Source organism: Aedes albopictus, chromosome 2, assembly GCF_035046485.1.
Source record: "Aedes albopictus strain Foshan chromosome 2, AalbF5, whole genome shotgun sequence".
In the NCBI taxonomy this organism is placed as follows: Eukaryota; Metazoa; Arthropoda; class Insecta; order Diptera; family Culicidae; genus Aedes; species Aedes albopictus.
The window spans coordinates 34,416,529-34,434,007 of record NC_085137.1 but is presented as its reverse complement, the minus strand read 5'-3'; the positions used below and the strand labels follow the sequence as shown (position 1 = coordinate 34,434,007).

At 39.5% G+C, this 17,479-nt stretch overlaps 2 protein-coding genes across 4 annotated transcripts in view; one reads left to right on the top strand and one right to left on the bottom strand.

The window, feature by feature from the left end:
- Positions 1-17,479, bottom strand: part of LOC109402501 (very long-chain-fatty-acid--CoA ligase bubblegum) — a 141,956-nt gene that overhangs the window by 6,055 nt on the left and 118,422 nt on the right. For all 3 annotated transcript variants that reach the window (XM_029876710.2, XM_062849458.1, XM_029876709.2), the window contains exons 5-8: positions 6,733-6,834; positions 5,978-6,378; positions 5,468-5,918; positions 5,141-5,410 (exon numbers count right to left, since the gene is read on the bottom strand). In XM_029876710.2, the coding sequence (XP_029732570.2) occupies positions 5,141-5,410; positions 5,468-5,918; positions 5,978-6,378; positions 6,733-6,834 (1,224 nt within the window). The remainder of the gene's footprint in view (positions 1-5,140; positions 5,411-5,467; positions 5,919-5,977; positions 6,379-6,732; positions 6,835-17,479) is intronic.
- The window catches only part of LOC109402509 (leucine-rich repeat-containing protein 15-like), a 173,180-nt gene that overhangs the window by 147,908 nt on the left and 7,793 nt on the right, over positions 1-17,479 (top strand). The gene's annotated exons all lie outside the window — the stretch shown is intronic.

Here is a 17,479-nt window from a genome sequence, read left to right as displayed (position 1 = left end):
GGATTTGGATTGGATTTGGATTGGATTTGGATTGGATTTGGATTGGATTTGGATTGGATTTGGATTGGATTTGGATTGGATTTGGATCGGATTTGGATTGGATTTGGATTGGATTTGGATTGGATTTGGATTGGATTTGGATTGGATTTGGATTGGATTTGGATTGGATTTGGATTGGATTTGGATTGGATTTGGATTGGATTTGGATTGGATTTGGATTGGATTTGGATTGGATTTGGATTGGATTTGGATTGGATTTGGATTGGATTTGGATTGGATTTGGATTGGATTTGGATTGGATTTGGATTGGATTTGGATTGGATTTGGATTGGATTTGGATTGGATTTGGATTGGATTTGGATTGGATTTGGATTGGATTTGGATTGGATTTGGATTGGATTTGGATTGGATTTGGATTGGATTTGGATTGGATTTGGATTGGATTTGGATTGGATTTGGATTGGATTTGGATTGGATTTGGATTGGATTTGGATTGGATTTGGATTGGATTTGGATTGGATTTGGATTGGATTTGGATTGGATTTGGATTGGATTTGGATTTGGATTGGATTTGGATTGGATTTGGATTGGATTTGGATTGGATTTGGATTGGATTTGGATTGGATTTGGATTGGATTTGGATTGGATTTGGATTGGATTTGGATTGGATTTGGATTGGATTTGGATTGGATTTGGATTGGATTTGGATTGGATTTGGATTGGATTTGGATTGGATTTGGATTGGATTTGGATTGGATTTGGATTGGATTTGGATTGGATTTGGATTGGATTTGGATTGGATTTGGATTGGATTTGGATTGGATTTGGATTGGATTTGGATTGGATTGGATTTGGATTGGATTTGGATTGGATTTGGATTGGATTTGGATTGGATTTGGATTGGATTTGGATCACAGTTGTCAGCTATCGCTCAATCCGACCGGTTGTCTTTTTTGCTAGCGAGCAAACTCTCGTTGTGGAATTCTATTGTGACTTGTGTCAACAATGGCAGCCACACGAAAAAATACAGTAGTGATCGATTTTACTGTGCTTCCCACTCGACCGAGTGCAGGGAGCATAGGCAAATTTCTAAGCGATGAGCTCAAGATTGACATGGCCGCAGTCAAGAGTCTCCAGCTACACACGCTAAGGAACTGTGCGCTCGTCGAGATGCGCTCCATAGAAGCAGCAGAGCGTATAGCTGCATCACATCACCTCAAACATACCATAGAAGCGGGAGAGAAGAAATTTCATATCCCGGTGTATGTGGAGGACACCGCAATTAACATCCGTATTCACGATCTTCCGCCGGGTATACCCAACACAGAAATAGCCGAACATATGGAGCAATACGGTAAAGTTAAATCGGTAGCGCGGGAATTGTGGAGGAAGTTCTTTCCGGGAATACCAAACGGCGTTCGTGTAGTGCGGATCGAACTGAAGAAACATGTGCCATCATTCATCCGAATCCAAAATCAGCTCACATCTGTGACCTACCGTTCACAAGTACCTACATGTCGCCAGTGTGAAAAGAAAGCGCACCCTAATCAAAAATGTTCGGAAGCAGCAGCCGAACAAAAGCAAGCAAGAGCAGCGGGACCTTCAAACGATGGTCAACCTGTGCAACCAAAACCCTCGGCTGACAACCAAGATGTTGCTAACGATCGCAATGATGAGCAGAATCAACGCGTGCAGGAAAATGAGCAAACAGGGAGTAGTATGTGCAAAGCCCCACCGAGGATGAGATACGACTGCAACGAGAAAGTATTTCGGGGGAATGAACAAACGCTGAAACAGCAGACAACGAGAGCAAAAAGATCGTATGACGATCATTGTTCGAAAAACAACAATGCTAATGACATGGATGTGGAATGCAATGCGAGTGTGGATGACGATTCTGACTCCGGTCCGGTTCCAGCCCGAAACGATATTGATGCGTGGATCATTAAATTTAGAAAACAGTCAAATCGAACAGATAGATTCTTAAAATCATTGAAGAATGTGAAATAGGTGTTAAAAATTGAAATGTATTTAGTTTTGTTTGTTTTTTTTTTTGTGGCACGAATGCACTCCGGTGTAAAGTGCAGTAAATAAAATAATTGGATTTGGATTGGATTTGGATTGGATTTGGATTGGATTTGGATTGGATTTGGATTGGATTTGGATTGGATTTGGATTGGATTTGGATTGGATTTGGATTGGATTTGGATTGGATTTGGATTGGATTTGGATTGGATTTGGATTGGATTTGGATTGGATTTGGATTAGATTTGGATTGGATTTGGATTGGATTTGGATTGGATTTGGATTGGATTTGGATTGGATTTGGATTGGATTTGGATTGGATTTGGATTGGATTTGGATTGGATTTGGATTGGATTTGGATTGGATTTGGATTGGATTTGGATTGGATTTGGATTGGATTTGGATTGGATTTGGATTTGGATTGGATTTGGATTGGATTTGGATTGGATTTGGATTGGATTTGGATTGGATTTGGATTTGGATTGGATTTGGATTGGATTTGGATTGGATTTGGATTGGATTTGGATTGGATTTGGATTGGATTTGGATTGGATTTGGATTGGATTTGGATTGGATTTGGATTGGATTTGGATTGGATTTGGATTGGATTTGGATTGGATTTGGATTGGATTTGGATTGGATTTGGATTGGATTTGGATTGGATTTGGATTGGATTTGGATTGGATTTGGATTGGATTTGGATTGGATTTGGATTGGATTTGGATTGGATTTGGATTGGATTTGGATTGGATTTGGATTGGATTTGGATTAGATTTGGATTGGATTTGGATTGGATTTGGATTGGATTTGGATTGGATTTGGATTGGATTTGGATTGGATTTGGATTGGATTTGGATTGGATTTGGATTGGATTTGGATTGGATTTGGATTGGATTTGGATTGGATTTGGATTGGATTTGGATTGGATTTGGATTGGATTTGGATTGGATTTGGATTGGATTTGGATTGGATTTGGATTGGATTTGGATTGGATTTGGATTGGATTTGGATTGGATTTGGATTGGATTTGGATTGGATTTGGATTGGATTTGGATTGGATTTGGATTGGATTTGGATTGGATTTGGATTGGATTTGGATTGGATTTGGATTGGATTTGGATTGGATTTGGATTGGATTTGGATTGGATTTGGATTGGATTTGGATTGGATTTGGATTGGATTTGGATTGGATTTGGATTGGATTTGAATTTGATTTGAATTGGCTTTGAATCGGCTTTGAATTGGCTTTGAATTGGCTTTGAATTGGCTTTGAATTGGCTTTGAAATTACTTAGAAATGGCTTCGACGTGGCATCGAAAGATTTCAAATGGCTTTGGAAAGGCATTGAAATGGCTTTGCAATGACTTTGAGTGGATTTGAAAAGACCTTGAAATGGCTTTGAAGTGGCTTTGAAATAGCTTGGAAATGGCTTTGAAATGGCTTTGAAATGGCTTGGAAATGGCTTTGAAATGGCTTTGAAATGGCTTTGAAATTGCTTTGAAATGGCTTTGAAATGGCTTAGAAACGGGTTTCAAACCGCTTCAAAAAGGCTTCGAAATACCTTGAAATGGCTTTGAAAAGGCATTGAAACGGATTTGAAACAGCTTCAAAAAGGCTTTGAAATGGCTTTGAAATGGCTTGGAAATTACTTTGAATCGATTTGAAAAGACCTTGAAATGGCTTTGAAATGGCTTTGAAATAGCTTGGAAATGGCTTCTAAATGGCTTTGAAATAGCTTGGAAATGGCTTTGAAATCGTTTTGAAATTGCTTTGAAATGGCTTTGAAATGGCTTAGAAACGGTTTTGAAACCGCTTCAAAAAGGCTTCGAAATAGCTTTAAAATGGCTTTGAAAAGGCTTTGAAACGGATTTGAAACAGCTTCAAAAAGGCTTTGAAATGGTTTTGAAATGGCTTTGAAATCGCTTGGAAGTGGCTTAGAAATGGCTTTGAAATAGCATTGAAATGGCTTTGAAATGGTTTTGAAATTGCTTTGAAATGGCTTTGAAATGGCTTTGAAATGATATTGAAATGTATTTGAAAATGGCCTGAAATGGATTTGAAATGGCTTGAAAATGGCTTTGAAATGACTTTGAAATGGACTTGAAATTAATCTAAAATGGCTTTGAAATGGATTTGAAATGGCTTTGAAATGGCTTTGGAATGGCTTGGAAATGGCTTAGAAATGGTATAGAAACGGTGTTGAAATAGCTTCGAAAAGGCTTGGAAATGGCTTTGAAATGGCTTTGAAATCGCTTTGACATGGTTTTGAAATGGGTTTGAAATGGTTTTGAAATAACTTTGAAATGGCTTGAAATGACTTTGAAATTGCTTTGAAATTGCTTTGAAATGGCTTTGATACGGCTTTGAAATGATATTGAAATGTATTTGAAAATGCCCTGAAATGGATTTGAAATGGCTTGGAAATGGCTTTGAAGTGGATTTGAAATGGCTTTGAAATGACTTTGAAATGGACTTGAAATTAATCTAAAATGGCTTTGAAATGGATTTGAAATGGCTTTGAAATGGCTTTGAAATAGCTTTGAAATGGATTTGTAAAGGCCTTGAAATGGCTTTGAAATGACTTTGAAATGGCTTGGAAATGGCTTAGAAATGGTATAGAAACGGATTTGAAATAGCTTCGAAAAGGCTTTGAAATTGCTTTGAAATGGATTTGGGAAGAGTCAGAAATGGCTCCAAAATGGCTTTGAAATGGCTTTGAAATGGCTTTGAAATGGCTTTGAAATGGCTTTGAAATCGCTTTGAAATGGTTTTGAAATGGTTTTGAAATGATTTTGAAATAACTTTGAAATGGATTTCAAAAAGATCTTGAAATGGCTCCAAAATGGCTTTGAAATGACTTGGAAATGGCTTAGAAATTGTATAGGAACGGATTTGAAACAGCTTCGAAAAGGCTTTGAAATACCTTTGAAATGGTTTTGAAAAGGGTCAGAAATGGCTATGAAATTGCTTTGAAATAGCTCTGAAATAGCTTGGAAGTGGCTTTGAAATGATTTTGAAATATTTTTGATTCAAATTGGATTTGGATTGACTTTTTTGATCAAAAATTGGCCCTGAATGAGCTCTGTGAAAGCTTACAATCTAATCCTGCACTTACCTTCGGACACGGCCCAGCGGCAATGATCTGGCTCAGCTTGGTGTACTCCACGCCCAGTCCCTTCACCCAGGCGATCGTCTCCGGCGTCAGTTCGTCCTTCGGCTCACCGCTGTCCAGGTTCATTTGCGTTTTCAGCGTGATCAACATGGTCAGGAACTTGCGCTTGTCGCCCACCAGGAATGCGTTGCTCACCTGCATCAGTTCGTTCTTGACCAGATTTTCCACGTGCACCGGGGGAATGTTTTCACCGCCCGCGGTAATGATAAGTTCCTGGGGTAGTTAGTGGTTATTATTACTGGGAACTTGAGCTGCATGACATCGGCTTACCTTGATTCTTCCGGTAATGTAGATAAACTCCTGATCATCAATGTAACCCACGTCCCCAGAGTGCAGCCATCCCTCCTCATCGATGGCCTCCTTAGTCTTAATCTCATCGCCAACGTATCCCATCAGGATGTGTCGTCCTCGCATGCAGATCTCCCCGTGGCCACGTTCGTCCGGTTTGTCGATTTTAGTCTCGCATCCGCCCAAGCTCTTGCCGATCGTGGCGAAGTTGTAGCTGTCGGCCGTGGTCAACGAGTGCGCTCCGCAGGTCTCCGACATTCCGAACGCCTCCATGATCGGCATGTCCAGGCTCATGAAGTACTTCTTCGTTTCCGGATCCATCGGAGCGGCCGCTGTGACCATCGTCATGCACCGACTCAGTCCCAACGCGTCCTTTACCTTCGAAAGCAGGAAGTTTCTCACGAAACGGTACTGCAAGGAGTTGGTTGGTTTGCTGGTAATGGAGAATTCAGTTAGTATGGAAGACCTTTGTGGAAGATGGAGTTGTCTTACCCTTCCATCGCATTCAGATGATGCTGCAACGTCACGCTCTTGGCCCAAGAGGAAATCATCTTCTTGGCGGTTCCACTCTGTGCCCCAATTGCCAACATCTTCTCCTGAATCTTTTCGTACACCCGAGGAACGCCCAGCATACGCGTCGGCTTGGCTTCCTGTAGCGTGTTGATCAGCGTTCCCTTCATGGCGTCCTTGTCGGCGAAGTACACCGTACAAGCGAACTGCAGCGACAGGAAAATGTCCACCATCTGGGCGGCAATGTGGCTCAGGGGCAGGAATGACACCAACACTTCCTTTCCGTACTGAATCTGATCCAATCGTTTACCGATGGAGTACGAATCCCAGGTCAAACTGTCATGGGACATCATCACCCCCTTCGGATTGCCAACGGTTCCCGACTGTGGAAAAACAAATTCCAATTTAGGTAATTGTCCACCTGTGTCTCTGGTAATAGAGAATTCTCGACAGATCTAGTTTATTTAGATTACATACTTCACATGCGCATTTCTGATTTTCTTAGGATTTCTTACTGTCATCCAGATGTTCGTTCCTAGGAGGTCTTCAAAACCTTCTCAAAACCCAAATACAAGAATTTCGGTTTTATAAAGATTCTAAAAACCCCTCTAAAACTACTTGAACGTCGAACTGGTTCTTGTGCGGAATGGATTATCCATCCTGGAGTTAATATGACAATGAGCACAACATCCAACGAGAACGCATTTCTATTCCCAGTTCTCCCCAAATCTACTCACCGTATAGACCAGACAGCAGCACTTATTGATGACGATGTTCGCCAAGCGGTTCTTGAATTCCTCCTCCACGTCGTCGGTGTTCATCTCCTCCAGCTCGGACCACTGAAACGGAATTCCCCACGAAAGAAAGGAACGGAAGTGGATAATTGCATTATCAGCATAAATTCCATTTCGACAAAATCATTCGAAAAGCGAAAACAACAATAATGGGATTAAAAATCCGTCACGCCACCATCGCCACCATGTTTTCTCGCTTTTCGGCTTCTGATTTTATGGCTAGGTGGTTCGGACTTGTTGGTGGCTGGCTGGCTGACGGCAATTGACATATTTGTACCCCATTGTGCCAATTTTGATACGGTGCCAATTTTTCTTTGTGTCGTAAGTGGTGGCAGTGGCGCTGGCTGTTCACTCCACTCCCCAAATAAATGGACCAGGAAAAACGACAGGCGAGAGATATCAACAGCCAGCGCTGTTATGGCCTTCATCATTTTTCAATAGACCCTCCAAGCTCAACGTGTGGGCGGCGAAATGGACGTTGAGAAGGGATCCCGGAAGGGACGAGGACGTCGTACAGGTGAAATCTATATAGGATACTATAAATACATTGTGCCATGGTGGTAGCTATGGTGGATCTCAGAGCACAATTACCGATTATGTGACGCTGAACAACGATGATAGCAAAAATCGACACAATCGGAGAAAGCTCTTGGTCGCGGTTCACCTGGAAGATGAACATTCGATGCGGTCTGACATTATCAGCCAGAAACCGAAAAATTACAGAAACTGTGAGAAACGAGTAGTAATTCAGATCATCTTGAACATCGACCCATGCATTCTAGATCAATATACATCTAGATTCTCAACATCGCCGATGAACACGACTCGAGCTCCCCGACATCGATGTCAAATTCCATTTCAAAATCACTGGCGAAGAAATTCCACAGTCGCGGTTCCGAAGATGACCGGCCGTCACAGGCATTGGTCCTTGAGCTACCAACAGTTACCAACCTATTGACATCTCGTCACGGAGATTGTCGTACGTACAACTAGTAGATCCGCAGTTCAATGTTCCCGCAAGTATTGACCTCGTTATCGGTAGGCAAACCTACTGGGAATTCCACACGGGAAGGAAGGTTTCTCTCTTGGAAGGTATTGCGTGTGTAGAAGAAACTCCATTTTGTTTGGCAACCCCTTTGGTAAGTCGTCTCGTTTGGCTATCTGTATTTCACGGTCTTGCTCTACAGCTGTCTGGAAGTCGATCTACGTAATTTCTGGGACATGGAAACGATTCTGTCGAGTCCAGTTGAATCCTCAGAACCTCAGAATAAAACTACTGTGATAAACTGTACCACGACGCGCGATTCAACGGGCATGACCATCGTGCGCCTCCCCAATTTGAAGATCATGAAAAGGTTCTGGGGTAGGTAAGACGTCGAACGACATTTTAAGGCCTATGACGACGTCTTGGGAAAGATCCTTCAATCAAGGGTTCATACACTCGGTTCATGGACGACTATCTGTGCCTTGGATACATCGTGCCTGATGATCGCATTTCACACTGCTTTATTCCCAACCACATTGTCTTCTAGAAATTGTGCACGACGATTTGAGTAGGCATCGACACGGCGCGGTATGCAAGACTTCACCCAGCTACTCCTTCAAAGACATGTTCGGCTGGACTGATTGTTCAGCAAGACCTTCTAATCCATCTACTTGTAGTAGACGCAAATCGTCGCTGCCATAGCAGATGTCAAAAAGTAGATGTACATTAGTGTGGGTCATCGGAACCGTTTCCTCAGATCAAAGCTTTTTTTGGTTCCGTTTCGGGTCCAGAGCATCTGTGCAAAATTTGAGCACGATCGGTTGCGTCTACACTTTCCGCATTGCAATTGAAATTTGTATGGGATTTTGGATGGGAAAACATTTTTTTTTGCATTTTTGTCATAAGTTGAAAAAGTTTGTCTAAAACTTTTTAACCGATACTTTTTCATAAGCATCAGATCACTTCGCGGTCATCGACAAAGATTTTCAGGACACCCTAGGCTATGTTTTCACTTTATCGGTTACATGATTTTAGACAAATTCGAGCTTGTTATGAGAGAAATGCAAAAAAGTGTGTTTTCCCATGTAAAACCCCTTACAAACTTCAAACGCGATGCGCAAAACGTAGACTTAACCGATCGTGCCCAAATTTTGCACACTTATTTGGGTCCTGAAATGGGATCAAAAAAGCTTTGTTCGGATGGGATACCATTGGATTTTTCATTTTTCCATATAAACGATGACCCACTCTAATGTACATACGTAATCCCGAGCATTCCAACAACACGTACGAGCTGTAGACCGTCACATACGGAAACGCAAACGCCCACAGATCAAGCAAAACTGTACCCAGCTGCCATCAAAACCAATCTCAATCGACGATTTTATGTCTAGCCATAGATATGATGTAGTTCTTCGACCATATGGGCGTCAAAACTCAGGAAGTACTGTAGGATGTTCCTCCGGTAGATCTGGCTATCCAACAGCTGCGTCGCTCAGATTTTAAACATGCTGAGCAAGTCCAGTTCTTCAAGCAGTGTATGTGTGCGTGATTTCATCCGGGAGGTTGTTCCGAATATTCAGTTCAATTTGATCGCCGATTCTCTGTTGCGTATTAAGTCTCACCTCCTTACTCCAAAGGTTACGCTGGTGTCTACACGTAACTATATTATGTACCAGACTAGGACTCTGTGCCTCACTTGTGCCAAAGCAGCTCTACAAGAATGTCGATAAATCGCTGAAGATCACCATCTCTTTCGTGACAGATTCCATTACCATGCTGCAGTGACTACACAGACGTCGTCAATCGGATTCCTAAGCTGAAAATGCTGCAGATACTTCTCGCGGACTTAAACTAACCAGCAGACAGGGATCACCTGGCAATCGTTTGGCTCATTTGTCCATAACTCTGTTCGGAAACCTAATATTGAATTGTGGTGTTCGGCAAAGTTGTAGATTAGTGTTTTTCCTACAATTATCACCAAGGACACCATATTCTAACTGTTATACACTACCCGTCATAAGTACGGACTAACAAAAAGTATTGCAACAATATTGCATCACCCTGACTCACCTCGATATCTCCAAAACCTGAGGGCTTACAAAGATGCTGTCTTCAGGAAAGTTATTCAGAAGACCAAAAGCAACAACTTTTCTGAAGGCGACATTTCCGTAGGTGGGTCAGGGTGATGCAATATTGTTGCAATACTTTTTGTGAGTCCGTACTTATGACGGGTAGTGTATATACGGCGCTAGAGCGCTAGTACCACCTACTCATACTAAACGATCGAAAAATCCGATCGTTTAGTATGAGTAGCTGGTAATAACTCTTTTACGACGTAAATATTAGAATTAGAATATGACGTCCTTGGTGATAATTGTAGGAAAAACACTAATCTACAACTTTGCCGAACACAACAATTCCAATATAGGGCTTCTGAACTGAGTTGTGAACAAATGAGTCAAACGATTGCTAAGTGATCGAAAACATCCTTGCCAGCAGACATCCTGAATTCTTCTCGCTGGTGACAAGACCCCTCCTGGCTTTCTCTAGCTCCGGATGCTGGACCAATACCATCATCGATCAAGAAAACGCTAGCGTAGCGTCTGAGGAAGAACGCAAAACTCCAGTCTTGGCGATAACCAATACGCAAACAAAATTCTGTACTTTACTATTACTTTAGAGCTTTTAGTAGAACTTGTTACTTCAGACTCTAGTTTAATTTAAAAAACACTTCATTAATACTTCACTTTTGCAAAAAAAAATCGACTGTCGAGCACTTGACACTGAAGAAGTCTGTAAGTCACAGACGAAATAGGCCTATCTGTCCGAAGATAAGCACAGTAGTAGAATTAAAAGGAATTTGCTCGTCCTTTCTAGTTTTTCTTTAAAAGAGTTATTCATTTTTTATTTTCTTTTGCAAAAGTGAAGTATTAATGAAGTGTTTTTTAAATTAAACTAGAGTCTGAAAATTCTGTAGTTTCCTGTCACAACAAGCGAAGAAGTATCCTGACAGTCGCTATCTTCACTGTCGCAGGCCTCTGTGAAGCCGCAGTCAATACGGTGTGAACTCAGTTGCAGGTCATGACAACCGAAACCTTGTCTACGAGGATCTCTCAGCCCTGTTGGCGCAAGTTGAGATGTGCCTTAATTCTCGGCCTCTGACGCCAATACCAGAGGACCCAGGCGACCTAGATGTTCTATCAGCAGGGCACTTCCTCGTCGAAAGCAATCAAAAAACACTTACAGCAGATTTAGCCCCGTTGGTACCATAGAGGTTGATGCCAACGTAATCATCATCGTTATGTGGTCGCTGGGGAAAATCGTCAAACAGGAAAGGGTAATAGCATTCGTGGGGTGACGCTCAGGACAGCAACGACCAACGATATGGTACGACCTAGGGTACGACCCGTTGTTCGAATCACACTGCTTTCATGGAGAAATTTCAGAAGGAAAACCTGAAGGATTCCCTGTAGGAAATCCTAGAAGATTCTCTGTAGGAAATCCTTGACGATTCCATAAAAGAAAATCCTGAATAAAAATCTTGAAGAAACTCCATGAGAAAATCATGGAAAAATACCTAATTATATCCAAAAGAAACTCTTGAAGGAACTTCTGTAGGAGTTCCTAAAAGAACTTCTAGAGAAATCTTGGATGTGTTTCCTGGAGGCATTCTCCAACCCTCCTGAAAAAATACCTCTGAAAGAACTTCAAAAATGCATTTGAAGAATGTCTGAGAGTATCCCTGGAGGCATTCCTAAAGCAGTTCCAGGAAGAGCTCCCAGAGAAATCCCTGAATAAATCAATGGAGAAATTCCTGAATGAATCCTTGAACGAATTCTGGAGGGATCCCTGGCGGAATTCCTGGAGAAATCCCTGTAGAAATTCTTGGAGGAATCGCTGGAGGAATTCCTGAAGGAATCCCTGAAGGCATTTCTGAAGAAAACCCTGTTGGAATCCCTGAAGAAATCCCAGGAAGAATTCTGAAGGTATCCCTGGAAGAATTCGAGAAGGAATCCATGAAGGTATCCCTGAAGAAATCCATGCAGGAAGTCCTGGAGGAGTTTTTAAAAGAATCTCTGGAGGAATTCCGGAAAAAATCTCTAGATGAATTCCTGAAAGAATGCCTGGATGAATTCCTGGAGGAACTCTTGAAGGAATCCCTGGAGAAATCTCTGGAGGAATTCCTGGAGAAATCCTTGGAGAAATTACTGGATGAATCCCTGGGGGAATTCCTGGAGGAATCTCTGAAGGAATTCCTGAAGGTTTGTGAAGAGTGCGCATTAGTTTAAAGTCACGAATAAAAAGAAATAAAACAAAATTCCTGAAGGAATCTCTGGAGGAATTCCTGGAGAAGTTTCTGAACGAATCCCAGGAGGGATTCTTGAAGAAATCTTTGGAAGAGATCCTGAAGGAATCCCTAGAGAAATTACTGGATGAATCCCTGGAGAAATTCCTGAAGGAATCTTTGACGGAATTCCTGGAGGTTTGTGAAGAGTGCGCATTAGTTAAAAGTCACGAATAAAAAGAAATAAAACAAAATTCCTGAAAAATTCCTTTAAGAAATCTCTGGAGGAATTCCTGCGTGAGTTCTGAATGAATCCGGAATTGTTGAAGATATCTTTGGAGGGGTTCCTAAAAAAACACTGAAGGGGTTCCTGGAGGAATTCCACACGGAAAGGAATACATGGAGAAATTCCTGAAAGATTCATCTTGGGAATTTTTGAAAGAATCTTTGGAGGAATTCCTGAAAAAAATCCTGGAGGAATTCCTAGAGGAATCCCTGGAGAAGTTCATGAAAGATTTCCTGGTCCTGTATGGTTAAGCATTATGCATTTCACCCTAGGTTTCACCCGATGTTTGAAATGGCAATCTCGCGTGTCATGACTCGAGCGCCTCTGATGATGATTTTCTAAAAATGCTTGTTCAATACACACTTTCCCAGATATGAGTGGATATTACATCTTCAGATGAACCTGATAGATATCGATTGAACGTGCACTAAATCGCTTTGCTTCTTTTAAATCTCCAAAATGTGAATACTGACACATGTTTTGATAAAACTGTTTGTTTGTAGCCTGGCTATAGAGGGTTTTTTTTATTACCGCACGTGGGCCGAAGGGTCTCAGATTTTCATGAATTTTTTTCCACAGGCAGGGCTCATGGATATATGAACAAAAAAAAATGAGAAAAATTCAGGGTCGCCTATTTTCCCGGAAAACTCAGATGGAATTTTTTTGTTTTCCCCTGATACTAGGTACTTACTTTGAAAAATCATAACTCAAGAACGAAGCATCGTAGAAACAAAAATTTTTGAATAAAAATGAAAGCAAATTTTCTCAGGAATCAAAAAAAAATGAAATGGAAAAGGTTCTCCGCAAAATTTTCCACCGTTGAGAAAATTTATAAAGAAAAGCCTATAAAACTATGTCCGAACTCGCGGAAAATTTTCGAAAAAATATTTTTGAGAAAGTTATTTCACAAGCTTTGATCGCTGAAATTTTTGGAATGCACTTTTTTCCGTTCCTGAGTTATGGCCAATTTTGTGAAAAATTACCATATGATATAGGCTTACATGGTAATTTTTCACAAAATTGGTCATAACTAAGGAAAGAAAAAAGTGCATTCCAAAAATTTCAGCTTATGAAAACACCTCCTCAAAAATATTTTTTTGGAAATTTTCCACGAATTTGGGCATAGTTTTTCCGGCATTTCTTTATGAATGTGGTGGAAAATTTTGTGGAAAACTTTTTCCACTTCATTTTTTTTTTTGATTCCTGAGAAAATTTGCTTTCATTTTCGTTAAAAAAAAAACTTTGTTTCTATGATACATCGTTCTTGAGTTATGATTTAAAAAAAAAAAAGGCTTATATGGCACATCTGGACATTTTTAAACAAAACTGGCCATAACTCAAAAATGAATAAAAAGTGCAGAAATCCCTTCAAGAACTCCTAAAAGAATCTCTGAAAAATATCCATTAAGCATCTCGAAGGAATTCAAAAAGTAACCCCGACGGAATTTAAGGCGGGATCCTTGCCCAAGTATAAATTTAATGCATTATTTGCTTTCTTGAGGTTTAGAGAACCACCATCGTAAAACCAAGATAATCATACTTTGGCTTTATGCTGGTGTTTATGACCTTAGGAATCTACTCGACTTGAAAATGTTACTTGAGTGAAAAAACTCCAGAAGGGATCCCAGAAGGAATTTCATGGTATGAATTTCTAAAAGAATTCGTGAAGGTTTCCTCGAAGGAACTCCTGTTGAAATTACTGAAATATTTGTGACTATACAGTAAGGTGGGGTAAGATACCATTTTTTCAAACTTTCATCGTTTTCCTTGGCATAGGCATTCAAAGTGGTAACAACAACTAAACAATATTTGCTTGATACTCCAGCAGAAATATTGAAGAATCTAATGCATTTTTATCGATTTGTTCATAGAAGCCATCTGCCAGGGGGTAAAATGCCACTTAATGATGGCATTCAAAAATGACGTCCATCATATTTAGAGCTTTTCAGACCTCTTTTCCTCCATTTGTCAGTCGAATTGAAAGCAAGAAAAACCGAAAGTTGCCAATTTCCATTGGGAAAATCAAAAGATTTTCCATGGGTTTGCTTGTCTGACCTCTAGAAGGATGTTTCAATGATGATCAAATGATCAAATCACATTCAGGAATAATTTTATTAGTTGTGCCACTTTACCCCATATGTGCAATTTGAACTGAGTTCCCCTACCCAGATGTTGCACTACTGATTAATCGAGTTTTTAAAGAGGAATTCTCCCGATGGTTAATGGAAATGCGTAAGCGTGTGCGTGCAATACGAAGGCCTGAAGTACCGTAATCCGGGGTCAAATTGATCACTTTAAAACAACTTTTGCGAATAACATCAATGCCAATTCAAATATTGACGAAACAATTTCTGTAAAACCAGTACTCAGTGGATCTCCATGGAACCATGGGACAGAATTGTGTTCAACAAATTTAAACGTTAAGTTAAATCCCGAGATGAACTAGCCTAGGGCTAAAAATCTCGTTAATACAGACAAAAAAAGTTATGTTAAATAAATCAAAATATCAAAAAAAAATGGAAATGCCTTAACCCTTTGGAGCCGAAGGGGTCAATATGACCCTGGCGATGAAACCGAGCATAACAAGCGTGTTCCACACCAGCGCGGTTGCGGCAGCCTTGGCCAAAAAATCCGGCTCCAAAGGGTTAAACGCCTAAAGGAAGGCAATTTCATTTGATATAAGTGGTTTCTATCACAATAAATGACTACATATTTCATCATAAAACGAACTTTTTTTTAACTATTTCATGTTCTGATTAGCTACATAACATCCCAACCAAGGCTCCACAAAAATGTTAAAACAGATAATTTACGGGAAGTCCTATTAGCAATCGATTGTTTAGTAGCAATATTTCAGCTAAATGAGAAATACATTGCAAATTCCTAATAAAATAAAGCAAAACTAACTTTCTTCTAAAAAAATAAAAGTCTACACTCATTTCTAGACATCTACGAACCAGGTGACGTAAAAAGTTTAAGATCATTACGACGCTTAAGAGTTCCTATTATGGAATTACAATGTAGTACCCGAATGATCAATTTCACCCCGGTGATCAATTTAACCCCGGTTTACGGTACAGAGGGTCGTCTAAAGTAGTATAAGCGAATTTGCAGCGTCATCACTTCATCGATCGATGATGATGATTGAAGGGCTGGAAAATGACGAAGACGTCTTGTTTCCGTTGCCGATTGTAAGCATTACTTTTATTTGATTCTAAAAAATTGTGAAATTGTAAATTTTTTAACCCTGGCTCCATAGCAAATAAAAAAAAATGCTGTTCTTATTAAATTGAGGAACTATACATTTCATGAAAAATAAAGAAGAATAAAGAGGATGATTGAACCGATGATAGAAAATTTTCTGCTGCACTTTTTTTTTCATTGTTAAAGCGACCGTTCTTAAGGCATAACTGGATCTATTCCTTCATTTTTTAAATTTTTACTTTTTTTTTAAATAGTGAGGCAATATTTCTGAAATCGGTTTCCGTACATATTAATCAAGGTATCTGCAGATTTTGTTTTTCATAGTGGAAAATATTATACATTTTTAGGAAAACCATTTTGAAAAAAAAATGTCAAAAACAAAATTGTTTGTGAAGAAATGAAAAAGCTTTATACCAGGAAAGCAAATCAGGAGATATCTTGATCTTACTTCGAAATTTGTACGGAAACCGATTTTGAAAATATGGTTCTATTCTTTTTTTTTTTCAAAGTGATTACGGCGGTAGCAACACTGTGCTTATGTTCTACACCGCACCCTTTCCCTACATTTGCTTCTAGGAGCCTCTATTTTTTGTTTCAACACACAGAAGTACGTAGGCGTGTGTGGCCCAAGTCGACACTGTTTTGGCCTGCGTTGAACAAAAATAGTTTTAATAAAAGTTTCCCCTTTTTTTCTTTTTGTCAATTGGTTTTTTGTAGTATGGTCCATGTAATTAGTTAGGTTCTTGTCAATTTGTCAGTTATTCGAAGTAGAAATCCAAGGTAATAGTCAATTAAGTCATTCTGATCTGTTCTATCACAGCAGCTTTAGTCTTTGCTACATTGAAGTGTAGTTTTATTGGAAATATGCTGAATGTCGTTATTGAAAAGAGACGTCTAGAACTGTGTCCTGCTAGTTGTTCCGTCATGCACATACGTCATGTCTTAATATGTAATGCTTAGGAGATTAACGAAAACAAAAGTCAAGGAAAATAGGTTTGTTATGTACACTCAGTAGCAAAAAAAAAGCCGAGCTGATTTTTTCTCCTAAAATGCGTCATGTTCAATCTGCTGCAACTTTGACAATTATCAATATTTTTGGCTGAAAATTTTATCGCTTCATCATCAATATATTGATAATGTATGGACAAAATTTCAAATTAATAGTAATTATATATTTTGAGTTACAACAACTTATATGAAAAAATCCATTTTTGGACATACCTTTTTCAAAAATCCGTATTTCAGTGAAAAATTTAAGTAGCTTCATAAAAATTTCACTGCAGCGTCAGTAAATATAGGAAATGTTGTGGTCAAAATTTGAAATGTTTTCATCCAGCGGTTTTGGCCACAGAAATCGTCAAAGTTGAAGTACCACTGTGGGTGAATACAGTTTTCACTCCATATTGACCACGCTGAAACACCGGTGCAGAAAAAAAGCCGAGGTCAATTCGTTCCATTAATGTTTAGATCTAAGTTTTAATAAACAATGTATATTATATGACATATTTTTTATAAATTTTCGTGTGGTCTGCTAGTTGTTTATGACATTCTACTCGTAACACATAGTGCGTTACGCATTACACGTAATGCGTTACAAACATACGTATATTAGTGAATATACAAGTAGTTTGAATAATTTGCAAATTTTGGCTACTGTTAAAACCTTATCATAAGCAAACAACTGATGTTACATGCCTTTCTATATCATACATTGTGGTTCTCAATTATACCCCACAACTTGTTTACTTTTAATATTTATTTTACAGTTGCCAAAATTGGTAAATTATACAAACTACCTGTATATTTACTAACATATTTATGTATGTTTGTAACGCATTACGTGTAACGCGTAACGCACCATGTGTTACGTGTAGAATGTCATAAACAACTAGCAGACCACACGAAAATTTATAAAAAATATGTCATA